The 21,168-nt window shown below is 41.4% G+C and overlaps 1 protein-coding gene across 5 annotated transcripts; it reads right to left on the bottom strand.

Moving 5' to 3' along the window:
* Nucleotides 1-2,588: 2,588 nt before the first annotated feature.
* kdm5bb (lysine demethylase 5Bb) lies at nt 2,589-20,799 on the bottom strand. 5 transcript variants are annotated; one of them, XM_080031235.1, is made up of 30 exons: nt 20,447-20,799; nt 18,928-19,005; nt 18,366-18,488; nt 18,016-18,186; nt 17,397-17,453; nt 16,422-16,577; nt 16,159-16,252; nt 15,638-15,759; nt 14,610-14,660; nt 14,129-14,287; nt 13,808-13,927; nt 13,473-13,631; nt 13,172-13,353; nt 12,810-12,972; nt 12,574-12,693; nt 12,113-12,307; nt 11,674-11,855; nt 11,253-11,377; nt 10,705-10,855; nt 10,453-10,567; nt 9,806-10,161; nt 7,983-8,121; nt 7,329-7,508; nt 6,424-6,585; nt 5,833-6,318; nt 5,655-5,739; nt 5,018-5,226; nt 4,530-4,784; nt 3,712-3,750; nt 3,464-3,577 (listed from the first exon to the last, which is right to left on the bottom strand). In XM_080031235.1, exons 1-29 carry the CDS (start codon nt 20,597-20,599, stop codon nt 3,724-3,726), a joined length of 4,575 nt encoding a protein of 1,524 aa, XP_079887361.1. In that variant the 5' UTR covers nt 20,600-20,799; the 3' UTR covers nt 3,464-3,577; nt 3,712-3,723. The 5 variants fall into 5 exon arrangements, with proteins under 5 accessions (XP_079887357.1, XP_079887358.1, XP_079887359.1 ...); XM_080031231.1 differs by lacking the exon at nt 3,712-3,750 and having other exon boundaries at nt 2,589-3,577; XM_080031232.1 differs by lacking the exons at nt 3,712-3,750; nt 14,610-14,660 and having other exon boundaries at nt 2,589-3,577.
* Nucleotides 20,800-21,168: the final 369 nt, after the last annotated feature.

Below are 21,168 nucleotides of genomic sequence, written 5' to 3'. Positions count from 1 at the left end.
TTAAACAGAAAAGTTGGTTGGATTATGTTGTTAAGCCTTGAACCTTTAATCATGAGAAAATGTATTTTAGGTGCCTAAATGCAAGTTGCACTTCTCTTTGACTCTCTGCTGAAGTGAGACAGAATGGGATCATCAAAACAGCTCCCAAAAGATCTTAAAAACAAAGATTATTCATTGTCATGGTTTAGGGGAAGGCTACAAGAAGCTTTCCCAAAGGTTTCAATTGTCAATTTCTACTGTAAGGAACGTTGTCAGGGAATGGAAGGACACAGGCACAGTTGCAGTTAAACCCAGGTCTAGCAGACCAAGAAAAGTACAAGAGCGGCATATGCGGCGGATTGTGAGAATGGTTGCACACAACCCAAAGATCACCTCCAAAGACCCGCAAGAACATCTGGCTGCAGATTGTGTATCTGTACATGGTTCTACAATTCAGTGCAATCTGCACCAAAACATCTGTATGGCCGGGTGATGAGAAGGAAGCCCTTTCTGCGCCCACGCCACAGATACAGTTGCATGGAGTATGCAAAAGCTCATTCAGACAAGCCAGCTTCATATTGGAAGAAAATGCTTTGGACTGATGAGACAAAAATTAAGTTATTTGGTCTTTATAAAAAGCAGATGTTTTGGTGCAAATTGCGCTGAATTGTTGAACGATGTACAGATGCACCATCTGCAGCCAGATGTTCTTGCAGGCCTTTGGAGGTGATCTGTGGGTTGTGTGCAACCATTCTCACAATCCTCCACCTATGCCGCTCCTGTTTTTTTCTTGGTCTGCCATGCCTGGTTTTAACTGGCATAGTGCCTGTGTCCTTCCATTACCTAACAACGTTCCCTACAGTCGAAATTGACAATTGAAACCTTTGGGAAAGCTTCTTGTAGCCTTCCCCTAAACCATGACAATGAACAATCTTTGTTTTTCAGATCTTTTTGGAGCTGTTTTGATGATCCCATTCTGTCTCACTTCAGCAGAGAGTCAAAGAGAAGTGCAACTTGCATTTAGGCACCTAAAATAAATTTTCTCATGATTAAACAGACACTTATATGAGGTTCAAGGCTTAACAACATAATCCAACCAATTTTGTGTTTAAAGTCATCAGTTTTACATGCTGTTACAGGCATTAAAATCAACAAAACCACAAGGGTACCCATATTTTTGCACAGCCAGTTTTTCACATTTTATTTTATTTCATACAACCAAATACTGCTTTTCAAAAAATCTTTGTTTGGAAAACATCCCAGTACTTAACTGTTCCTAGTAAATTAAAGACATACCACTTTTATATTTTTTTTGTGAAAGCAGAGTCAATTATAATGCCGGCTGAGAGGGGTTCCCAAACTTTTTCATATGACTGTATAATTGTACATTGGTGTTTCATCTTTACCTCTTTACTTTCAATGAACTCTGATTATTTTTTCTGATTTTTTTTACAGAAAATTACACTGACAAAATGAGGAAGATCTTGGGAGGGTAAAAAAAGGAATTAAAACTTTTACATTTTTTGATTTTTCCTGTGAGCCCCATGATGTATTATTTTCCTTTTTATTAACAACGGAGACAGGAACGATTCCAGGACCCTGAAACTGAAGCAGCCACATATCAGTCATTCTCTATTTTATTACTCAAACCTGTACTTTTTTTCTGCTGCGACGTGTCAAATAGCCTTGTTTCAATCATTATAATCCTTCTCTACTCTGGAATTTTTTCCTTTGTGATTTCTTTTAAGGTCATGTTATTTTCTATTTACCAAAAAATCAGATCAGTGTATTTAGTGTGAGACAGTTTTATTGAGATGTGTCAGCAGCCATTAACTTCCTCCATGTTTGACATATTTTGACTTCCTCTTGTGGCTCTGCTGGTTTTTGTTCCCTCCTCAGTCTGAGAAGAAGTTTCAGCCGAATGTCTTAAAATAAAACTGGCAAAGTATCAAAACATAGTCTTTTGAATTACCAGGTAAAAGCACTAAATAATCAATCTGACAAGTATAATTTTTACCTGCCAATTTTAGAACAGATCACTTTTGCTGTTTGGATACAGGTTCAAACCTCTTCCACCTGCTATTAGGAGGGCGAATTTCGCTGTATTCTATCTCACTGACTCACTTTTTCTCAGCTCGGTGTCTGTTTCAGTTCCTGCTGGTGTTGCTCAATGTTTGTCTTGGTGAAAATGACACAACTACGCTCACTGTCTTCCGGTGGCAGCTTTAAAGTAAAGTGTATTATACAATGTAATTCTACATTATTCTAGAAAGTGTACATTCATATCAATGTGAATGTACACCTTCTAGAATAATGTTGTTCCTGCCCAAATGGCCCTTTAAAATCTGTATAAAGTAAAGGTTAAACTAAAGGTTTCATCAAAATCAAAACCAAGATTGAATGACATTATCTGATCCAATTTCTTCCTTTACATTATGAACAACCCATTGTTAAGATCTATTCCAATACAATAGCTGAAATCTGATAGCACTACTGTTGAACAACTCTGCCCCGGACGTTCCCTTTTTAATATCCAGTTAAGGATGACATCTAGTGGTTTCTTTGCACCACGCTGAAGTGAAAGGACGAGACTTCTCCATAGAACAAAAAGGGCTTTTATTCCACAATATAAACTTGTAACATCTTCAGCTACTCCCCCCAAAGTCCTTCCCACATTAAGTTCCTCTACCGGGGGTCCGTACGAGCTGCGGTGGCGCATGTGAGCAGCGTCTTCTGTCACAAAAACATGGCCGCCGCTCCACAGCCGTACTCCATCCATCTCTGTACATCAAACCATCGCTAAAGCACCAACACAACTCAGCTGAGATCAAGCCATTTAAGTCAGTTCAGACAAAAATTATTGCTCAGATAAATAAACCTATTCTACAAAAAAAAAAAAATGGGAATAATAATTATATTAAGATGCAAGTACTAAACACTGGATTTAAAAGAAAAACATTTTAATAGTCTTTTTTTCCCCGAAGGGGATATTGGATGAAAACCATGATTTCTGTCCGCTCTGGTTTTAACATGCAAGGAGGTTCCAGAGAAGATAATATTATTAACCCTTGATTTAACGCTTCATGTTGTAAGACTCCCTTTTGCGCCGACATAACGGAATCCCATGCAGCACACTTTGACATCCTGTGTTTTTTGTTATTTTTCATTTAGACAACCACAGACATTTCATAAGAAGAAAGAAATATATATATAATATATATATGTAAAAATACAAAAAAAATAACTAAACATTATTATAGTTCTGGACAACATAGTTGAAGTGGATATAGCACCGTTGTTACAAAAGGGTCAGACAGACATGGGACGGGGGGTTGAGGAGGGGCGGGAACACGGGATCAGTGACACATCCAGAGACTGGTGGCTCCAAAAACAACGGGCTGACGACAGGTAAAAACCCTCTTCAGATGTCCTTCAGAAACATCTCTTACTGTTTTCTTCATTTTCTCGTGTGTCCACCATCGTTCAGAGTACAACCTACACAAATGTAGTCCTCCTTCTCCGCCATCTCCGCGGTAACGCCCACGCAGACCTGGTGGAACCACTGGTTACAGCTGCCGTCACACTGGACCCAATCCACCTGCAGAGAGACACACACACAGACACAGACACATAAACAGTTTTTACCAAGGTGGTATAAGATTCAAACCAGCAATAACTGATTTTATGGACTTGTGTGTGTGAGGAAACAGAAACAAGTTGACATGTCATCACCTTTTAAGTCAGTTATTTATTGTCAGCAGCATCCAGCAGCTATGGAGAAACATTAGCATTAGGTTGGAGTGATGTTAGTAGTCTCATGATGAATCTATGTCTACTATCAATTGTGTTAGTACTGTTGTTTGTCTCTTTCAACTAGTGAGGGAAAACGGCTAAATGCACTAGTCTAGTCACTTACCAAGGGCGGTTTCACACCTTTTAGTCCACTTCTAGTTCTCTTGGTTCGTTTTTCAACAGGTTTGGTTCTCTTTCACACCTATCAGTTCCTCTGGTCCAAAGGGAACTACAATGCAGCGGTATTGGTCACGTGAGAACGTTCTTTTCAGTCATTGGTCAGATGTGTCTAGGGCGGGAGCAATAACGTAGTTCCTGAACTGCTCTACAATTGGTCAAAATTCCATGCTGGAAAGCAACAGGAAACTACAGAAAGTACATCATATTTCTTATCCCATAATACATAGCGTAGCTGTCTACGGGAGCTTGTTAAGTGCATTTTTTTTTAGTGCTGATCAAGTCCGATCACATTCTCACAACAAACAGCACGCACCAGAGTTCCCACGGGAGCTTAACGAGTACACCTCTTCAACCAGGTCTAGGTACGCTTGTTTGGTCCACACCAGAGGGCGGTTGAAGTGTTCTCACTTGCCCAAACGAACCACAGCCATTGTAAAAACAAACCTGAATTTGTTTCTATCTAACCAAGTACGACAAGTGTGAAACCGCCCTTAATCTATCTGCTGTTTGGAGCTAAGCAGGGAACGTACAGAGGGTTAATTAGAGGTTTAAAACCAGTAACAGTTGTTTTTCCTTACCTCATCTCCCTCTGGCAGCTGACACCTCTCTGCCGGACAAACAGCGATCTCCTCATCAGAATCAGACTGGGAGAAATCAGAGCGCGGAGAGGACGAGGTGGAGGCCGTCCTGCGCTGTAACTTCTTCTTGTTCATCTTCTGTCTCTTGTGAGAATGCTTCTTGTCCTTCGCCCGGCGCTCTGCGTCCAAACCTTCCCGCTCCAGAAGACGCTTTGCTTTCTTTTCAGAGCTTAGCAAAGTTTCCCTCACGCCATCCTGTACAGACAAACAACGGCGGTTAAAGATAACGTTAGGGAATTCAAAGTGATTGAGGCTTCAAATAAGCCCACTGTTTTGTTTATTTGTCTGTCTCTGCACTGTATTCGTTTGTTATCTTTGTCATTCTGTACATTTTAAACAAATGCAAATAATTAAAAAAAAAACATATTGAAACTGATAAAAACGCACTGTTGGTTAGTGCTTTGATCAGGTGGCAAAGTGTTTTTTACCTGGTTCAGTTGCAGATTTGTTCCCTGAGAGTTGAACTGCATGTGTGGTTCACAGTCTGTTGGCTGGTCGTGTGGCGGTGACAGGCATCTGTTAGTGTGCTGGCTGCTGGCCCGGTCCAGTAAGACGTGGTAGAGGCTCTGCACCTCGGGGAGGGAAATCTGCAGCAGGAGCCCCTCCACCATCAGCTCCTCCAGCTCTGGACTCAAGCCTGAGCACACAAGAACAACAAGAACATTTAGCAATTATAATCTGTTAAAGGAGACACAAACAGCTTTGCAAAAATGTAAGAGGCCAATTAAAATATCCCTGCTTCTATGTAGATCCAACATGCTTATTGTAAGTTATAAAAAAACAAAACAACTATTATTTTCAAGCGATTATACAGTAATTTAAACATACTTATGAATATCATATTCCATTTCTACCAAGTCTGTTCTGAAAAATACCAATTCCCTTTACACACTGCATCTTTAAATAACCATATCTACATTATTTAACAGAAATGCTCTAAACTCCTTTTTAATTTGGAATCACTGGGAGAAATGTTGTACCAATAGACGCATACCAAATAGGCCCTTATTTTAAAACAAAGTACAGAAACAGATTTCTATTATTAGATTCTATTTAGTAACTGACCCTGCAGCGGGATGCATCTCTGCTCTGTGTAGAAGACCGTCTGACCATGGCTTGTCCTATTCCACTCTGGAGTCAAACATGGAGCCTGCATCAAAGAATCAACAAACAGAAAACTTAACATTTGCAAATATCTTCCACTAAATGCTGCAAACATCAGCACACAGAGAAGGAGAGCGACCTGAGAGTTGTTGTGAACGTCGTTGCTGCCTGACGCCCAGCGGGTTAGAGTGGGCGGAGTCCCCGGCCTCTCTTCCAGTTCCGGAAGGTTACAAGACTGTGAGATCTCCTGCGCTCGCTCCTGCCAGTTAACTGTCCTCTCCACCAGATAGTGTAGAGCGTCGCCCTCGGGCAGGCGCGCCCCTATGTGCCTCAGAGACGATAGCAGCGACAGCACTTTGTTCATTGGGGGCTTTACCGACAGCTTGCACTGCGGACAGAGCCACGGCTGTGTTTCGCGGGAGTCCAAGGGGTCTCTGACGCACACGCTGTGGAAGGCGTCTCGGCAGAGTTCACACTGGAGCATGGCACCCATGGGCGCCTTCTGGCAGACGCAAACCTTCAGGTCCATGCAGTCTGCTGTGGGGAGGAGCTTTGACTCGTTTGCTGCCCTGAGATGAGAGAACGCCTCCATCTCCCTCGACCGTAGCTCCTCCAGAGTCGACATCTGATCAATAAGAGACAGAGTCATTCATCCCATTGAAAGATACAGTCCCTTATACGGTACTATGTACCGTATTAAGCTTCATAGGCATAGACTGACTGAACTTACCGCAGAGGTGAAATCCTTGGTCTCTGAAAGTGCTTTTTCCACATCACTGAGGGAGTTGAGCCGTGGCGTTTTCTTCTTGTGACTTTTGGGTGATTCCTTCCCTTTCTTGGCCTTTCTAGTTGGAGAACCGACATTTCCAACTTCACACCGCGGACACAGGACCTGTGATGTAAAAAAATAGAGTCAGTCTATAGTAGAGTGGCCAACATCTACAGAGAATTCAAGTCACTGTATCTACTGGCAATTGACTTAGAAAGAAAACTTTTTCTTGTGTTTGTAATAAGAGAGAAGAAAGAACGGAGACTCATTAGACCTCAGATAGTGTATTGTAGATGAATTAAATATGTTCACTAGGGGGGCGCCCTTAGCTCAGTTGGTAGGGCGTCCCCCACAAGGGCCTCGGCCAGCAGCGGACCCGGGTTCGATTCCGGCCCGCGGTCGTTCTCTGCATGTCACTCCCCTCTCTGCCCCATTTCAACTCTGTCTCTACACTGTCATTAAAGCATAAAAATGCCAAAAAAAAATCTTTAAAAAAAAAATATATATATATGTTCACCAGGCTGTCATTCTCAGGCTGCTAATCACAGCCTTATTTTTTATTATTGTGACCTCGTCTGACAAAAGTAGTAGCATAAATACAGTTTATAATCAAGTACAGCATGGAGGATGTTTTACAACAAGCTAAATTAGCCTCAAATGTGTATTTAATATTCTTGTAAAACAAGAAAAATTTTGATTTTAGGAATGTGGCAGCTGAAGAACAGTCGTGGGCTATAAACCAAACATCCAGTGGATGGTAAAAGCCAAAAGGCACAATCCGATCAAGTGGAAACGAGGAGTAATTGGGCCTAACCCTGATGAGCTCATGGGCTTATTATTCTTTTAAAAAAACGTTGAGATTTTACCTCAAGTAAAGTAACGGTTGAGTCATTCTGAAGGAAAGTTGAAGTTGCAGAATCTTTCCATTCTTGCACTTCCACCATTAATGTCTCCAGCCGGTCTAAAGGCTCCAGGTTGACCTGGATGGCTTGTCCTCGCAGCACCATGTCAGACAAGCTCTCCACCGTCGGTACTGAACCACTGGCCTGTAAGTAAAATCAAGAATTCAGAGTCAGACAACTTTATTTCTCCCAAAAAGAGCATTCATTTGTAGCCTTTCCCAGCCATACATCTATTCTAAAACAGTGGAGAGAACATGGTCTGGTTGGCTGATTCTTTTTTTTTTACAGTTTTTCCCAGATTGTGCCCAAGTCCTTCTGCTGAATTCCAATATTGAGCGTTACAACTGGACTCAGAACCACTCACTCAGATGATAGATAGATAGATAGATAGATAGATAGATAGATAGATGGATAGATAGATAGATAGATAGATAGATAGATAGATAGATAGATAGATAGATAGATAGATAGATAGATAGATAGATAGATAGATAGATAGATAGATAGATAGATAGATAGATAGATAGATAGATAGATAGATAGATAGATAGATAGATAGATAGATAGATAGATAGACCAAAACGCAATAAGACGTGAGCTGTGAAGGTGTGCACTAACCTGGAGCTCCTCAGCTTCTTGGAGCCACTCTCTGGCTTTCCTGATGGCGTCTTTTAGTAGGAGACAGTTTGGGAGGTGAGCGGGGATGCCAGACGCTTTCTCAGCCGCAGCACTAAGAGTCTCGATGGAGTGTGGGGGTCTGTGGTGGGCAGTAAAACACAAATTCAATTATTTAGTTAAGAAACTGAGATAAGTTAAGAGCTGTTATGGCATTTTCTGCTGATATCTTCACAGGAAGCTTTCTGAAATTATAATGTTTCTGAAATTATTTATTCCAACCAAAACACTTCAATAGATGTTCAAATACTTCCTGCGCACGCAGTTTCTATAGGAAAATGTAAAGCCTGCAGTGACTAAAAAAACTATTTTTTCTACATGGATTAAAACTCAGGACGAGCCAAACATTGTGGGCATTAGAAAATTCAATTATAAAATAATAATTTTAGTACCGTGACATCAACAATTCAAAGGCGCAGTAAACTGAGCAGCATGGTGAACCAACATTACACTTTTGAAATGTAAGCCTCAACTTGAAATTAGTTGTTCTGATAATGGAGAGAAAAGATGCACATTCCTGACAGCCATGCCATTAAAGCCTTTGAAGAAGCACCTGTGACAGTTAATACTGAACAGCACTAAGTACCAATGGAATGAGGGCAGAACTAAACATGATGCTCACTTTTTGTTGGTCTTGTTGAATATTCTAGCAGCAGCTTTTTGCTCTAGCTGTAATTAAAATGAAGCAAGAACAGGAGCACTGATGTAATATTACATTATTCACTTGCAATCAATGCAATACCTCAGTGTTTCCCCTATATTCACTTGACAGCGAGTTGCCCCCCTGTAAGGCTGAAGAATTGATTGATTTTTGTAAGAAAAGATGAGCGGGTTTTTTAAGTGAGTATCAATAATGTAATTCTTTGTACGTACTTGTAATTTGTTAAAGCTATATTTGAGCTATGTACTGTATTATCAATAAAAACTGAATATTCGATAATCTGAAGAAAAGCTCTATATGTTAACCAGAAATTTTTCCCTGTTCCCTCGTTTGCAAAATGTAATTTGTACTTGGCAGATAGACACACACATTTGAGACGTCGCGGCAGGGCGCAATCGCAAATTTTCTAAACTAAAGAGAGCCCCACTGCTATGTCTCAATCCTAGGGGAAACACTGTACCTGGACAGAAAGTTATGATAATTAACATCGTAGAAACTATTTATTTTTGGGTTAAAGTCAGTGACAGAGTAACCTAGTTGGGCTGCACAATATATTGAAAATGTATCGCTATCGTTGATATCGAGGTATACGTATCGCAGAGACTGCCTGAACTGCAATACATGATATTCCATGTGCCATGCATTCACGATCTACATGTCAATATATCGGTCAATCAGATTAAACTCCTTGGCCCCATGTACAGAAGATGCTAGTGGCTGAGGTGGTAAAGCGCATGAATGTGAAAATATAGCTCTTGGATTATATGTTAGCCAGCGCTGACAAAGTCGTGAAGGCCACTCAACAACAACTGGGTCTGACCTGCTTTGCTATGCCTGGCCTAGGGGTAATAATATGTACAGGCTACTTACTATCTGGGGTCTATGTTGGCAGTGAACTCAAAACAGAGAGACATTAACATATGTTTGATTATCGCAAGTGATATCACCATCGCAATATTCAACAATGTAATGTAATATTGCATGTTTTCCTGATATCGTGCAGCCCTATGACCATCCCCATCAGTACATCCTCTTGTTGATGTTGTGGATGTGTTTCCGCTGTGTATTTGTGGACACTAACACCACCATGGATTCAGTCAGTCACCTTGCTTTGAGGAGACTGCTGGCCTTGTCCTCCCAGTGCTCTGACACAGTGAGCAGCTCCTGTAGACGCGCCATAGCTTTCTCCACAGAGGGATGTGGTTCCAGGCCGACTCCCTGGTCTATGAGCCTCCTCATGGTCTCCAGAGTGAGGCTGGCTGGTTGGGTGCTGGCCTGCTGCACCCCCTCCAGCCAGCGTGCCTGCTCCAGACGCACTCTGAGGCGGGGCAGCTCCGGAAGCTCCACGTCAAAGTCCAAGCTCACGTCCAGCAGGCTCTGGATCTCGGCCACGCTTGGGACCTCGTCTGCCAGGACCTTCTCACTGTGCTGCTGGAAGTCCTCGATGCGGTTCAGCAGCTCCTGGAGGAGGAAATACATTCAAACACAGTGTCACTGATTTTGTGTTTTCACAGTGTTAAGGACACTGCCACTTTGACCCAATAAACTTTATTGGACACTGGACAAAAAACGCCACTGTGTGAGCACAAAAGTTGCAAGTTCTGGCCGTGAAGAAATACAGAGGAAAACCCCTTTTAGTGTGAGTTTAAACAAAGAGTATAAAAAACGCAGACCGTTTGAACAGCTTTAATCCAAATGAATATTATGTTTCTGTGGTAAAATCACACGATGCATTTCTCCTCTAGTTCCTACCTTCAGTTTGGGGGCTTGAGGGAGACTGCAGCACAGGTTATACAGCTGCCTCACAAACGAGCTGAGCTCCTCCACTGTCAGCTGGCTGCAGGATTTCCCGTTACCACACCGATACCTGGAAGAGGGGTAAGCGATCAATGAAGTAAAGAACCCAACCCCATTAAGGGACCAATACTATATCCTGACTTTAGGAAACGTGAAGGGCAGTTAATCTATAAACCTCTTAGTAGTAATGGATTGTATTAACCCTACCTGGTCTGCCTCTTCCCATTCAATAGCTGCTGAGCCACCGCAGAGCATTTCTCTGCGTCCTGAGTGACCAGACGCAGCCGACGCAGCAGGTCGTTGTCGGGGAACAGATGAGACTCAGACTTAGAGAGAAGGGAGCGGAAGACTGGCAGGCCTGAGGAGAAAACACATGGTTAATCACCATCTGAATTATAATGGAACATTACAGTTTAAATGAACCTGGTGTCTTCTTGTTTTTTCATCAGTTATGAGCGAAGTGATGTTTTGTAAATCAAATGTGCTTATAACTTGAATGACTGACAACAAACCTTTCCCAATGCATGCAAGAGGCGCTGTCATTTCAAAATGCTTTTTTCCTTCCATGGGCCCATGCCTTTCAATTAATAATAGTTCTCGAACCGAAATCAAACACTTGAAACTTGCTCAAAAAGCTAATGCACAATGACGAGAAGATAAAAGCACTTTCTACTAAACAGCTGAGTAGATAATATTAATTTGTCTTAGATCACTGTTAATCTTTATTTTCATATTTATTAGCTTGAGCTGCGTACCTTTCTTCTTTTCCAGTTTGGCCTCTAAAGTCAGTGACACGAGGGAGGACCAGTCATCATACAGTTCAGCTCGCTGCTTCACAGCACTCATCATGGGGAGCAGCTCGTCCAGTGTGTATCTGTAACTGCAGGAAAGATCACAACACTGAATACATGTGGTACAAGTTAAGTACCCTTAACACTTATATTTTAAGATGGATTTAAGTTTTGTTAATGTGTTATTTTGATTGATTTCAATCTATATTTGTTAAAGTATCTATAAACTATAAAAATACAGCTGGGAAAAAAGAAAATAGCAGGAACAACTGTGAATAAAATTGAGTAAAAAAAACATCTACCGATACTGCAGGAGTTCCAGAAAACTCAGCGCTAATATATTCTACAGTATAAACCGCCTGTGATCAGCTGCAGAGGGACTTACTTCAGTGTGTAGTTGTTGATGGGGCAGGAGCAGAGGTCTGTGATGTGGTGCAGACAGACCAGTGCTGTGGGGCTGCAGGGGCAGGTGACAGCAGACAGGTAGCAGGTGGCCCGGCACTTTAAACACTGTCGCTCGTCATCCTGGAGGTGATCATATCTCGCCTCCTTACGATGAATAACTCCCTGAAGGTACGGGACAACAGGGTGGTAAGGTATTGAGCTTGTTTGCTTGATTGAAAACTTTACAGTTTGTTTAGCGTTAAATTGTTTTGAATTTTTTTTTTGAAAACAACATTTTGAAGAAAGTCAGTTGTGTGAACATGCCATCTTTATTTATGCCATGTGTAAGAAAACAAATTTAAAACAAATAGTACATAAAGCACCATAATGTACAGAAAACATTATAAAATGTGTTTACATGAAAATGAGGACTGTCTTACCATTTTCTTAACTTTGTCTCTCATGTCCTGCTCCTCTTTGATCATAGAGACCATGTCCTTGTGGACAGCTGATGCCAGCACCACATCGAGTGTGCCGGCTTTAGAGGCCATGTTACACACCATCTCGTCATGGGAGAACACATTGTAGCGGTGCAGCATACGATAGTGGTCGACGCACTGCCGACCCAGAGGCATCTGGTGTTAGAGGAGCAAAGAAATTGGCTGTAAGGATGATGGATGTTGTGTTGAATTTTCAAAAAATACAAAATATTCTTGTCCCTTCTTGGGTCTTAGTTGACAGCCATTTAATTTATGAATAATATTGTTAAAAAATCATGAAAAATTTAAGAATAATTTAATCCTAGTTTACTATCTTTTAAAATGGATGCCATATTAGGCAATGATGCTTAGAGAAGTATTTTTACTACTTCTAGAAACAAGAAAAATGAAGTGATAAATACCCAGTCCACAGTGCAGAAGTTGACCGCCTCAGCGAAGTTGAAGCCCTGATTGAAGCCGCTGTGGTAGGCTCTGGGAAACGTGATGACAAACTCACCAGCACACTGGTTGGTTCTGTAAATCTGAAAGAGACAAAATAACATGATTTATGCTGTTGTCATGAAGACCATCTGTGCACTTCTGTTGATCCCAGATAGAAAGCATCAGCGCATGTCAGAGACGCTGAATGAAGACGTACTGGGACTCCGTGAGCCATCAGGGTGTTGGGATTCATGATGGTGACCAGCTGGTGCAGCAGGTCGGGCTGAGAGTCGAAAAGCTCCGGGGCCAGTTTCCTCATCACCTCCTCCAGCTGTTCTGCTGCAAAACCAGGAGCTCCGTACCACGTTTTGGGTTCTCCCCTTGTAACAAATAAGATAAACAGAAGATTTGGGTTAAAATTGGCCATAAAATGTACCAAATGTTAAAGGTGGAGTCATTTTTGTCAAAATCATTGAATATCTCCTCACGATGCACTAGACCGGTAGCAGATCGTGAAGACACATTCACTGATTTTGACAAAACAATATTTTGACAACAAGCATTCTCTGTTTCAAGTACCAGTGCAGGTAGTTGATGGAGTAGCTCCAGTGATCCTCAATGTGCCAGCAGAAGGAGGAGAAGCACATGCCGACATAAAGCCATGGCAGCGTCATGCCACAGATGTCAGCGGGCACGTGAGTCAGTACAGACGGGTTCATCATCGCCAGGTTGTTGAGGTTCCAGCCGCACTTCAGGTATTTCTGCAAGACAGGTAACATAAAGTGTTAAATAACAATATCATATTCATACCAGCCCATTTTACATTAGAGAGATGCAAAGTAATTTAAAGCAGGTTGCCACACAGGATACTCAGGCCTACCTCATCAGCTGGGGAGACCTTAAATTTCCCATTTGGAATTGGGAATCCGCTCCCAAACTCCTTTGAGGCAATATCTGCTCCATATTCTACAGTAACATCCTCGTCGATGGCGCCCACCAAACGCCAGAACTCTTTCTCCACCAGCTCCGTGGGTACCATCTGTAATGAAGACAAAATATGTTCAAATTTAAAAATATCTAGTATGCTAGGCCAACAGATTTTTTTATTTTATTTAACCTTTATTTAACCAGGCAAAATTGCTTGAGGTCAAATGACCTCTTTTCCGAGCAAGGCCTGGCCAAAATGATTCATTTTTAAACCTTTTTTCTACTTACATGAACTGGCATGTTGAAGTAATCTGACTTGAATGCGTCGGCCATTTGCCCAAACGCACGCAGGGAATAGTCTCTGTACGCTTGTTCAAAGCCGAACGCCTCGTGAGGTTTGTTGCATTCCTACGGGGAAATCATTAGAAGAAATGTGTTATGTGTGTTTTGGAGCCAATTCTACAGTTCCCCCCCCCCAATGCTATACATATTTAAGTAAACTCTCTTTCAGGAGTAAACATATTTTTCTGTTTAGTTGTCTTCCACAGCTCATTAACCAAGAGTTGATTGGCCTCCCACTAATGAGACTGTGTAGTTGTTTATCCTCACCTGAGCCAGACACTTTGGGCATCTCCAGTCTCCTTTGGGGACGTCCTGCAGAGGAGGGATCAGGCAGAAAGTGTGGTAGCTGTCGTCACAACCGTCACATAGCAACAGGCGGTCTTCTTCTCCCCCGCTGCCACACACCAGACACACCACAAGGTCCATCTGAGAACAAAAGAGTTTGTAATGAAGCAGTGAATCAGAAATGTGAAAAAAGCAGCTTAAAGGTGCAATATGCAGTTTCACAGAGTTACACAAGCTATCTGTAAAAAAACACTCTTCTATGCAGAGCTTTTTAAAACTAGAAGCCGTATCAATTTATTAAACGTACGATAGTTTTAATGTGCAAGTGAAACATGATACACATCCTTGGAAATGTCATCTAATGTAAGGCTCCATTAACATTTGTCATCTCAAGTGTCTCTTACCCGGACACTTTCATTCACATTTAGCCACTAATGTTCGTCTACCGTTCGGATAAAATTACCTTGTAAACGATCGGAATTGTAGGAATCGCTGGAGCCGTTTTTCCTTGTTGCTTTAATGACACAGAGAATAATGGCCAATTCAGTGTCATTTTTAGTGTAAATTTAGCGGCCGTTATCACAAGAACAGAGGAGAGAGAAGATGAGTGTATTAAGAAAAGCAGACAGTAAATGGCAAATACAATGGCAGTTTCCCCCAAGTTACGATATGCTACCTACAGAAGTCGAATTTCAGTCTGTCTTGAATGCATTTGGCTTTTTGGGATTGACTTAAAATCTGATCCACAAAAGACGCAATGTTGTTTGGCATAGTGCTTCGTTCTGATTTCTTTAAAAGTAAATTCTGGGGGCGCCTTTAGCTCAGTTGGTAAGGCGTCCCCCTCCCGGGCCGGGCCCAGCAGCAGACCGGGGTTCGATTCCCACCCGCGGTCGTTCTCTGCATGTCACTCCCCTCTCTGCCCCATTTCACCTCTGTCTCTCTGCACTATCAATTAAAGCATAAAAATGCCCAAAAAATATCTTAAAAAAAAAAAAAAAAAAAGTAAATTCTGTCTCAAAACAACATGTTCTATTATTTTTTATTTCCATTTTATTTTTGAAATAGGGACAATGCAGCTTCACATAATTACAGTACAAAGAATGCAACTGATGTCCAGCACAAAGAGCTTTTTGCTCTTTCACAACCCATGTCCCTATTTGGGTATTTCTTTAACCTTTTGCATTCCTCCTGTAAATATTAATTTCATTATTTAATCTTTAACTACCTACAGTATTATGTCAAGTTGAGGCTAGTTATGATTGCATGCTTGTGTGTAGTTGGGTTTAGTTGTTAGCGACAACCCCATACCAGGAAGACCACAATAAGAACCTAATGGTTCCTATGAACAAACTTAAAGTTAAGTAATTACAACTGAACTTGGATTTCTGATGATGCTTCAAACTAATATCTTATTCATTTGATCAAGAAATGTGATATCTCAAACAGCTACATCGTATTATAAAGAGCAGATAAAAGTTTGTTTCTACTTACTGGACTTGGAGGGACAGGAGGAGGGATGAATTTCTTGTACCGTGACTTGGATTTGTCGGCTTCAATTATTGGTTCCTTACTTTCAACCGGTTCCTGCTTCACTGGAATGGGAATCTCTTTTTCTGTAAGACAGCAGGACAACATTACTAACACCATTACCATGTGAAGCAAGTCTGTTTGGATGTGAACTTATACAGTGAATATACTTGACTTTAACAACTCCTATTTATCATATATAAGCAATAAACAGACATATACTGTATATACATTTAATATATGTTTTTTGTAATATATATTATGATGTAGTTGTTTGCAGTTGTAAGGACATGACCATTTACTACGTCTATGTTTACAAATACATTCATTAACACTTCTCTCTGCTTATAAAGAAATGGTTGTGTTATAAACCGTAAAATATTTTCTTCTTCTTGTAGCAGCAAAATATGTTGGATCAATGTCAGAATTAACTGGCAATATTTGAAATATCATAATTGTAATTATTCTGGGATGGGGAGCCTGACCTGGTTCCTGCTTGGCGACAAAAGAACCCATCCTCCGCCTCAGGTTGGGCTTGTTCTCTCCAGGCTCCCCTGGCTCAGTCTTCACACAGACGCCCTATGGAGAAAAAAAAAATCCGAAGTATTGAAACAGTGGGCAAATTAAAACTACTACAATCGTGACATGAGTTTGGAATTATTTGGTGAAAAGTAAAGAATATGGTCTGGACGGCTTGTTTCAGTGGAGTTTTAGACAGGCATTTTTAGAGCTCTCAAATGACACCCACCTCACACTTCATGCGTTTGGCCCGGCGAGCGTAGGGGGAGTTTTCCGGCGACTGAGCGGGCGGCCTCGGTGCGGGGTCCTGCAGCTTGTGCTCCTTGGTGTCCGGGCTCTCCGTGCCAACTGAACTCTCCACTGGCTGGACTGGCTTCTGAACACACTGTAAGAAATGGAATGCCAATTAAAACCACAGCTCATGAACTATGAAAACAACATATGTGTGTGTGTGTGTGTGTGTGTGTGTGTGTGTGTGTGTGTGTGCCGTGTATGCCTAACTGGAAATACATGTGTGCTCAAAGGAATGACCGTAGATACCGCTTGTAATATGAATATGCAAATACAGACAGGATAGGTCTAGAACAGGAAGTGTGAGAGTACCACGTCTACATTTTGAAGAGATCTCCTTTAATGATTATTACATCCAGTGGTACTAAAATAAATATAGGACAAATGATGACAATAACTAGAAAGTATCAGCAGCTACTAAATGTAGTTGAGAGGCCGAGACATATTCCTTTGTAGGCTTTTTCTACTGACATCTGGAGGACAAAAGAGGCCATAAGAAGGATATGGTTAGGTAGTGTGTTGCCCCAAGCAGGGAGCACAGATACTGAGGAGGAACATGCCAAATTAGAAAATGAAAGACAGATTTGAGCTGCGGTAAGTTGTCTGTGAGTTGGCAGTTTAATTAATAATAGACACACTTCAGGAGAGAAGAGAGGGGGACATTTTTTTTTTTTAAATGTATTTTTGTCCCAATATCAATGTTAAGTGTAGTTTGACTTTCAGAAGCAAGGATCACTTGTTTGAGGTGACCCTTTAGCTGTAGAACCCACCTCTAAGAAGGGTTAAATTCACAATACAATGTCTGTAAACATTATGACGAGAAGCTGAACATGCGGTCACAGCCGAAGGATGGACGGACGTGCATTTTGTTAATTGTGCGGCCGAGTGGCTTCTAACCATGACACCAACATACCTGTTCAAATTCAGGATCAGCCTCCAAACGCATCAGTTTGGAAGCTGCCTCTGGTGCCTGAGGCAAGAGAGAGCTTGGGTAATTAAACAATTTAGAGTGACCCGTCCAGCAGGTCACACAGTACTAATCCAATGGCCGAGGAGGAGCTCTCTTTCAACATGTTATGGGATGTTAGGGCGCAAAAACAATTGAACTGCACGACACCCAATGATAAATTCAGACTCAGTATATTAGTCAGACAACTGAGTTAAGTAAAAGTATAAAAAATATCGTAAAAAAACTAAATAAAATACAAATACAACATGAAACACAGATATAAGTTGTAGTCCAACACAGAGCGTGCGTATCCTAATAATGCATTTGTTTCCTGTTATTTTTTGTTGTCTCAATTTAATTAATATCCAAATTCAAATCGTTGACAGGACGAGCTGTTTCTTGTTAAAAGGTAAAACACAAATGTGGAATTCAACTTTAAAATATTGGTAGTAATAAAAAGGTGTGGATGAGCATTATTGGGGCTTTGTTTACACATGAGCCACAAACTGCTGTATGTGTGACAGCTTGAGCACTTCATCAGAACCAAGATATGCTGTCATAATGATGCATGTGTTCAACTCACCAGCAGGTTTGCTCCACTCTGAAACAGATTGTAGGGATACAGCACTTTCTCGTAATGCCCTCGCAGGTGTGAGCCGACAGCTTTGCCCGGGGAGAAGCCCATTTGGTGTGAAATCTTGGTCCATCGCCTGTCCTGACAGACAATATCAAATCCACCCTCTTCTGCTACCAGCTGGAACGACAGAGGGTGAATTGTGTGAGTTGTTTAATTGCTTTTTAGAGTGTGTGTGTGTGTGTGTGTGTGTGTGTGTGTGTGTGTGTGTGTGTGTGTGCGTGCGTGTGTGTGTGCGCGTGTGTGTGTCTATGTGTGTAATTGAGAATAATGTGCAGGCAGTGACGTCAAATATAAACCTTATTCAGCTTATATAAATCCAAGATTTTGCGCTCCACATGAGGAATCTTCAGAGGACATCCCTGCAAATCCCAAAATTTGGCGATCTGGTCCAAGAAGTTGAGCTTGACTCTGGTCTGGGCCTGGGGTAAAAAAAAAGAAAAAGTAACGAAACGACAACAGTCAGCTATAAATAAATGAATTTCAAGGGAATCAAATGAGGCAAGGAATTCAAGGGAAAACCAAAACAATCACTGGGGAATATAACAATGTATCCAAGAAGACGGGACGGCGTGTCCTATCAAAATAAATCAACAAATGCACTTTTAGAGTTTTTTTTTTAAACGCTTGGATCAACTAACGACTATGTATTGTAATTTCTAGAATAAATTAACTACATATCATTTGTTACATAACACTAGCATGAGGCCTTAATAACATCACATTTCTTTGTTATCATCCTGTTATTAGCATGCATTGGGAATTACATTGACGAGGTAAACAAATGGAGTACAAGAACAATGTTAGACTAATGACAAACAAGCAAATAATCAAATAATCACTGGTACAAACCAAACTGACCTCGAGCTCATTGAGCCTCTGGATCCGAGGAACAAAGTGAAGTCTGTCGACATCACAGGCAAATGGAGGCGACCAACCCTGAGCAGCAACAAAAAATACACATGAAGGTCATTGTAACATTTTACTACGATTTATTGATTGTTTTTATGATTTTCATTCTAGCACGGGAAAGTCGCAGGCTACTACCAATTGTTTTTCCCTTTGTTGATGCTCCCCCTTGCAATAACAACATTGTTTTTTAAGCCACATTTTTATAGATGTACACATTCTTTGTCCATGCTGACCTAACACAATTAAAATCTGGCACACACAAGAGGCATGTGACCACAAAGTTGCAGGTTTTTAAACTGATGTTACTGTCAAGTTTGGCAAGAGAACACGGCCTGCTGACACTGAAAGAACACAGTTTCAGTTTATAAATTACAAAAGCGATCAATATTTGTGTCAATATCACACACAGCTGAGCTTACAAAAGGACTGTATAACCTAACACACAAGAACAGATGCAAGTTCTTGGTTTTAAGTCAGTAGCCAACATCCCCCCACTGGCACACAAAATGGCCAGATGGAAGACTCACTCACCAACCAGCTTACCACAAAGCCAACATGGAGGACAACACCCTACAACACACACAGGCTCAACCATGAACAACAGTGGCTCATCTTCAAATACACTTACATTGTAATAACGAGCAAACGCAGTTGTTGTGTGTAAGTGTAAGATGCTAGAAGTTAAACCCAACTTCAAAAAGTCACAACTAGTTATTACACAATAATAGGGGTCTATGTGGTTAAATGACACAGTGTAGGTTACTTGTCCCATTATTAGGGCAAATTTATCTGACAACCCAACACGAAGGGGATCTATTTATTCGAGCGTAGGCCCATGCAATAAATGCACTAGAACTGAAACATCTTCATTACAAAGTAACAAAAGTCCATTTGACCGAGAAGTGATGGATCACATTGAGGGACCCCCAACTGCATCATGATGCTCGTCAACAAATAATCCATAATTTACATCGACATTTAAGGACAAAAAAACACACCGAGGAATACAGAATAAAGGTGTTGAGAAGCGTGTGTTTATTATGAGTATATCAGTATCTTCTATGCATAAGAATGGCTTCCGCATAGCCACCTAGATGTCAACGCTAAATTATGACAGGTTGGCTACATAAGCTAAGGTTAGCTTTAGTGGCTAAGTAGCCCAATGACCGGAGCACCGAGGCTTTGTTGACACGCGGTGAACTATTTTCACCACCACTTTCAACACATTGGCACGTCTTTGCTGCTAATAACTAGCTCAAGCCGACTTCAATAAGCAAGGTTACGCTGATATGTGATCTTATATGTGAGCTGTGCTATCGCTATGGCAGCACAAAGAATGAACACAGCCGTCTATCCGCCATGTTGAACAGTCCCTTTAAATCGCGAGCTCGCTCTATCTACAGCGGTCTTAACGGCGGATTTACGGTGGAACGTTTTTCCGTTTTTTTTTCTTTTTTCAACCACTCACCGGAGGCGGACGGACTTTGCAAATGCCAGTTTTTTCGGCGATGGGACGGATCTTATTGATGAAGGCAAAGGGATCTCTGAATTCTTCCCAGCTGGGCTCGAAGACCGGGCACTCCGGGGGAGGCTTGAACTCGTCCGGCCGATCCTGGCTCATCTTTTTCGGACACGACCCCGGTTGTGGTGAGCTAGTGACAGGAGGACCCAGTCCAACAAAAAAAAAAGTATGTATTTTTTTCCTTTTTTTAAATCCCGTATTATTCACCGTAAGACTCGGTGGCAATCAGCCGTCATCAACACGAGAGGAGGCAGCTTACACACATAGAGCTTGCCTGCACACACCGCACGCACACAAACACAGAGACACACACACACACATGCATACACACACATCCATGCACATTGAGGAGAATGTTCCAAGGCACTGAGCACGTCCGCTCAAAAAAATAGACACCACTCAGCTCTTTATTCATGCGTGGAAGATTTCTCACTTTCCACAACATTAGCTGTTGCGTCCACTTCTTAACATGCAACCAGAGCTAAATAAAGTTTTAATGTTTGTCAGTGTTATGTTGAAAAACATATTTTGTTAGTTGTTGTTGTTGTTTCTTTAGGCTATTACACCCCTTGTATGAGCAGCTGTGTAGACTGGCATTATCATGGTGTTTCTTTAAAATGCTCTTTTATAGCCTACATGGTTCACCTCTATAGAGGATGTTTTGATAC

The sequence above is a fragment of the Ammodytes marinus genome (assembly GCF_949987685.1).
Source record: "Ammodytes marinus genome assembly, chromosome: 7".
Taxonomy (NCBI): Eukaryota; Metazoa; Chordata; class Actinopteri; order Uranoscopiformes; family Ammodytidae; genus Ammodytes; species Ammodytes marinus.
The sequence above is the reverse complement of the archived record's forward strand: the minus strand, read 5'-3'. Positions and strand labels throughout refer to the sequence as shown.